Raw genomic sequence first — 6,655 nt, 5'->3', positions numbered from 1 at the left:
TGATCAATAAACATCACACACATGCAGGTTTGTTTTTGTGAATTGTGGAGACGTTCTACTTTCCATTTTTGTATACTGTACATACTGTATTTTCTGTTGTACTACACTAACCCTATGGGGGGTTCGGATGGTTCGACAAATGAAAGGTCCAGAAGTTGTTCCATACATGAGTTCTTTGTCCTATTTTGACTGATATTCCGTAATAAATTGTTAAAATAACCCATCGAAAAAGGCTTTAAGACCCAGCGGAATACTGTGTTTGTCTGTCAGTACAGAATTTGGGACACCCATTCTGTCACGCCATGCCAAATTCTGACTGAGAAAAGTTGAATGTGCTGGCTAGTTTGTTGTTTACCTAATAAATAACAATAGGGTTTTTAATTAAAAATTTTAACAGATTCCTATTTATTTCTAATGATATATCACGTAATAAATGTGTATTTTAAAAATAAGCAGGCTATTGTTAATATAGTTCTTTACTCTAAATTTTTAACGAATGTTTTTGGTACATCAATAAGTGTGGTTATGATGACCGTCCGGCAAGCTAATCCAGCTAATTAGTTAATAGTGCTTAAATATCACTAAAATGCAGTATTTACACCTCATAATTAAATAGAAAATGACGCAAATAACTGCAAAAATGTCCACTTTTTGAGTAAAAAAACAACCATCCTTTTTAGCAGGCTGGCTATGGGCCTGCCCTTACAGCAGGTATGTCAAACTCAATTTCTGGAGGGCTGTAGATTTGCACAGTTCAGTTCCAGCCCTGCTTCAACACACTTGCCTGTAGGTTTCAGACAAGCCTGAAAGACTTAATTAGTTTGATCAGCTGTGTTTAATTAGGGTTGGAACTAAACTGTGCAGAGCTGCGGCCCTCCAGGAATTGAGTTTGACACCTGTGCCTTACAGGAAACTGTTCTTTTTTTACATTATAAATAAACGAATACTGTGTGTTTTATAATCCTTTTGAAAAGTGGGGACATTAACAATATCCTCTTAATAATTATTAAATATTCATGTCAGTATGTACTTTTGTATCCTGATGTCACAAGCGCGCGCGCACACACACACACACACACACACACAAGAGAGGTCAACGAACAGCGTGGTTTAACATTAGCTCCATCTGCTGGTGAGAGGATATTTTGCACTTTACTGTCTCTGCTGTAAATATAGGAAAAGTCTACATATACTGGCCTACGTTTTGATTTGGATATACTTAAAAGTTTAAGTATTTCAAGAACACTTAGCTTGTTGTATGTTGTTTTGATTGAGAAGCTTATTAATCTTTCACATAGTTTTATATTGTATGTATGCATGTTAAAGGTTATACTGTAAAATAACAAATCAATAGGTGTGGAACAGCTATAGTGTAATTAATATTTATATAAATAGTCATTTATAGGCATCATTCTATATTCTGTAAAATAGTATGATGTTAAAAACAATATTTTATGGTCCATATTGCGAAATATTAATGCAAATAACTATTAAGTCACACACATCATGTAAATGCAACATAAAGGCAAATGGTGAATGAATGGTGAAACATGGTTGCCTGCAAATAGCTGTTGAAATGTGTGAGTTGAACAGGCATTGACATTATTAGTTTATCTTAGAGCAAGCCCAGGTTTACAATAAATGCATAACAAATAATGTGTGTTTCCAAGCATGATGCAGATAAAACTGTTGCTCCATATGTGTAGCGGAGTTTGAATTAGCTACATAGAAATGGTTGTGGTTGCAACAAAGTGGATTGCCAAGCAACACAGATGCAGGAACATACTCGGGCACACAATACTGAGGTAATGAGGTCACAGGTGTATGTTTGTAGAGCAATTTACAACAGCTTAGAGTGCAGCTCTACCAGTCATATTCAAAGACAGGAACTATTCATTTTATAATAAAAATGAATAAACAATTTAAAGATTAAAATTAAGAGTAAAGATGTTTAAGAAGCATGTTGGACAAAAAAATTGAAATTGGATAATTAAAAAAAAAAAACAATTCTAATGATACTATCCAATGCTTGTTTAAAACAAAAACATTAAAACACAAATAAATAAAAATGTGATTCATTTCAATAATTTAAAAATTTGAATTTTAATAGATATTTAATGCTAAAATATGACTTGATGAGATAGATAAAATAATCAAAAGTGATTCAAACACATAAAAATGTGCCAAATGTTTTTAAGAGCCACCATGGTCCGTGTATTCACTGTAATCTCAGTGTATATAATCTTATTTGGGGATCTAAGAGATTAAGGGGATCCTGCTCTTTTTTCAATCTAAGTTAAGAATCTGAAGTTCTTTCAGATGTGATTAAAAATGCAACTAAGACCCAAAAAACATGACTGTTTTGATATTTCGGTTAAATGAATGGTTATATGTGCACGTTTAGTAAGATGTAACTAAGTATAGTTTTAAAGCGTGCTGCTATAATTTTAAAAATATCGAATAATTTGTAACATTCTTTTTTATTGAACAACTTGGCATTATCAGTGCATCTTTACAATACAAAAAAAGGAAACAGGTGCAGGTAACGAACAAATGACTAAATAATACGTTACAAAAAATAATACATTACATAAAATAATTATCAGTAAAATAATAGATAAACGTAATAAATAAATACAATGGACAAGGGGTTTTCGTGTAATTTATACTTGTCTATCAAAGACAGAAAATTAATTGCACTTTTTGTTTTCATTATCTTTAGGGATTTTATATATGACAGAATCTCATTGTAAAAGGCACAAAACATTGGTTTTTATTTTGTAACATTCAAAACCTATCCGACCTCACTACTAAGCCCCGCCCATTCTACGCAGTTGTCTTCCAATTAGAGCGAGCCTTCTTTTTCATTTCCTCCAATTGGAGCTACGTTTGCTAAACAGACGCTCAGATCGCGCCCGTCTAATTGGTCGAGCAGTGTTCTGGTGTGACGCTAGGGTTTACGCCGACGTTGGGGGCGGTGAAGGAGGGGCGACTCTAATGGCGCATCGCAGTCCGACAGATCCTGCTCTCCACAAATAAACAACAGTAGTGCTTCACGATCTGGCCTCGTTTGTACTTTTGCCAGTTGCACCGCGCTGCAGCCGCGCATTGCGCTTTTGCTCATTGAGCAAACCGCTTGGGCTTCTTTTTAGCGGCTGCTTTATGCACTGAGGCCCAGAGGAAAGACGGCGGATCGGTGAGTGTGCAAACATGTAACCATCTGTTTAAATGAACAATGTTCATTGAGTGTTACTTGTTACGTTAAAGGGATAGTTCATACACAAAAGGAGATGTGTCCTGATTTACTCACACCAGAGTTGCTTCAGATCTGCAAGACTTATTTGTTTGGAAGAACACAAAAGAAGATGTTAGGTTGAATGTTAAAGATTGAAAGTGAACGGGTCGACTGACATAACGTAACGTTACTGCCTGACATCTGCGTTTGTGTTCCTCTCAGCAAAGTCATAGGGTACAGGTTTGAAATTAAACGAGTATGTGTTAACGATGAGAATATTCAAGTCAATTATGAAAATATCCGTTCATGTTTACAATGTGTCCAACAAAACGTGCCCGAAGTAAGAGATAGTGTGTCAGAAATTAGCTTTGTTTTATTTTTAATCCCTTTTAGACCGTTAACTGGAGAGGAGAAATGGCAAATTTGCATAAACATAATTTTTTAACTCACATTTTGACACATCAGGCCTTTATGGCACATAGTATCCAGTTAAGCGTTAGATAAGATCTTGGTTTAGCCCAGTGTGACTATCAGAACTTTGAGTGCCAATGAAGCTTAAAAATGCATTTATGTGTGTACAGTAACCAAAAGAGAAGACAAACAACAATGGCAGTCTTGAGCTTCATCAGTCTATATTATATGTAATATCAGTGGTGTAGTCCTTGCTATACGCACGTATACTCAGTATGCCCACTTTTTTCCACGAGCTGTTTGGGTATTACGACTTCTGAGGAACATACTCTCGGTATACTCACTTGTTTTGGTGATTAGACTTCCCTAATTTTTGTACATTGAGTATTTGAGTTTTTCGAAGATCACAACAAATCAGCTGAATGATGTCTTGCTGAAACGTTCAAGTAAAACTGTAAAATAGCATGGGCGTTGCTTTAGCCCTCCTATATTTCCATTCAGCCCCCCTTACACTTTTGCGATTACCTGTACACTACTAAATGACCGCCTCAATCCCCTTTAAATTTGATATAAAAACGGCGGCAGAATCCCGCTCCTGAACTCGTTTTTTAGTTAGTCAGCAAACCACAGCTGTGCAGTGTGTGTGTGTGTGTGTGTATGTATGTATATATATATATATATATATATATATATATATATATATATATATATATATATGTGTGAATGAATCAAAGATGCATTGACTTTCGTCGTTTCTTTGCCTACTTTCAAAATTTGGATTGGGTGGATAATAGTACACCACCTATTTTTTTAGGACTACACCACTGGTCTATATATAGTATATACTACTTCAGTGTATATTATATGTAATACATAAAATATGTTTTGGTTAGATTTGCCTGAAGGTGTATATTTTAAAAATTATATTTAAGTGGCTTTCAGTTGCTAAAGAACGTATAAAAAAATATATTAACAAAATTGTTTTATCTAACAAGTTATTAACTTCTAAGACGTATTAGAAAAGTTTATATATCAAGTTTGTGTATTTCAGTTCCACTGTAGCCTTAGAGCAAAATGTAAACCTCCTATTTGTTCCTACATAATGCAAGTTTAATAATTTGACCTCTAATTTTAATAACTTGTTTTACTTCTTTATAGATATAATATGTAACAAGCGCCAACATGACATCAAGATTTAGTAAAACGTACACGCGGAAGGGAGGAGAAGCCAGCTCAAAGTTTGACGAGGTTTTCTCTAACAAGAAAGCTACACTCACCACCAAATGGGGAGAGTCCACCTATAAGGCGCATTTGGGCATCAAACGACCCTCGTTCAAGCCAGATGTTTCAGAGCTGACCAAACGACCCCGCTTTGATGATGACGACAGCTCAGAGGATCCATTTGGCTTTGACAGCGATGAGGAGTCCAAAGCAGTTACATCCAGAGATACTGCTCAACCTGAGATGGACTCGGATACTACAGCATCCAAGAATAAGCAGTTAAAGACCCAGATGGAAAAGCCGAGCGGGGGCACACTGGTGACCAGTACTTCCTCCTTGGGAAGCAGTACAAACCTCAGCAGAGGGCCGGTTGGTGTGAATAGCCCAGGTAGGACATCATTACTGCAAAAACACTTGTGTGGGATATTTTACACCAAAATGAACAGGATCATACACGAGTAGACATCTCTCCAATTCTGAATCCAATTCCGTATGTCTTGCTTTGTTCGTTGTGCTAAACTTGTTCATAACTGGTTCGTGAATGATTCATTCAGTTTTGTGAACTAGATGAGCTAATGTATTGAAGGATCACATTCAAAACACTAGCTTTTTCTACCATGAATACATCCTAAAAAGTAAGAAACACAAAGGTTTTTTGTTGGTTTTCTGAAATTCTACTTTTCAATTTAATTCGTCTTTATTTATATGGAACTTTTACAATGTAGATTGTGTCAAAGCAGCTCGACATAGAAGATAATAGTAAATTGAAACTGTGTCAGTCCAGTTTTCAGAGTTGAAGTTCAGTTTAGTTCAGTTCAGTGTGGTTTAAATTTCACTGCTGAAAGTCCAAACACTGAAGAGCAAATTCATCGATCTGCAGCTCTACATGTCCCAAACCAAGCAAGCCAGTGGTGAGGAACAAAACTTCACCAATTGATGAAAGTGAAGAAAAAAAAAACCTAGAGAGAAATTCCACCCAAAATGTATTAAGCTTTTAAAAAATTTGTGAAGAACTTGTAAAACCAATCCATAAGAATCAAAGTTTAATTCCTATCTTCTTAAAAGACATGATTCAAGGCATAGTTCATTGTTTATCTGTAGAACATACGGTTTGTTTTAGTTGAAAGTTTGGTTCTTGGTGATTTCAATAAACTTAAAGTTAATTGATATTGAAGTATGGACATACTCTTGGTTCTTATGTTAATGTATAGAGGTATTATGAAGTAAAATGATCAGTTTAAAATAGTGCTGGAATCAATAATCCCACATCGATTGTTTCACTTCATTAGATGGGGATTGATTTAGTTTTGCCCCTGTTATATATATATATTTTCAATGTGCTTGTAACGTTTGACTTGCATTTTATGAATCACTTTGGAAAAGCTAAAAAAATCCTTTAAATTAAACCATATCAAAAATGTCTTATAAATATATAGACTGAAGATTAAGTATGTCTGTATTGCCAGAGAAACAATTAGATGCTCATTATCACACACAAAATGCTGTCATGACACAATTATTATTGTGCTTTGACTATTGTTCTTATGAGCTTGGGTTTATTACATGTTACTAACTATGACCTTCTAGATCACCTTTAGTCAGACCCATAATACAGTGTCATTACAGTGAGCTCACGCTGTTGTGCTACGAGGGGTGATGAGGTCACAGTGTTTCTGCAGCAGGTTATACTGGTTTTCTCCAGTGCTGAGAATAGCTGCTGTAGTCTTTGCTCTGTGGTCGAGGTGCTCATGCAAGCACACTGGCATGGATTCTGGGGCTCAGCAGGAT

At 35.5% G+C, this 6,655-nt stretch overlaps 1 protein-coding gene across 1 annotated transcript in view; it reads left to right on the top strand.

The window, feature by feature from the left end:
• The first annotated feature begins 2,988 nt into the window (after positions 1 to 2,988).
• The window catches only part of wapla (WAPL cohesin release factor a), a 28,153-nt gene continuing 24,486 nt past the window's right edge, over positions 2,989 to 6,655 (top strand). The window contains exons 1-2 of the mRNA XM_056477063.1: positions 2,989 to 3,196; positions 4,805 to 5,255. Coding sequence (XP_056333038.1) covers positions 4,829 to 5,255 — 427 coding nt within the window. The 5' untranslated portion in view covers positions 2,989 to 3,196; positions 4,805 to 4,828. The remainder of the gene's footprint in view (positions 3,197 to 4,804; positions 5,256 to 6,655) is intronic.

This window comes from Danio aesculapii, chromosome 17 (genome assembly GCF_903798145.1).
Source record: "Danio aesculapii chromosome 17, fDanAes4.1, whole genome shotgun sequence".
NCBI lineage: Eukaryota > Metazoa > Chordata > Actinopteri > Cypriniformes > Danionidae > Danio > Danio aesculapii.
The sequence above is the reverse complement of the archived record's forward strand: the minus strand, read 5'-3'. Positions and strand labels throughout refer to the sequence as shown.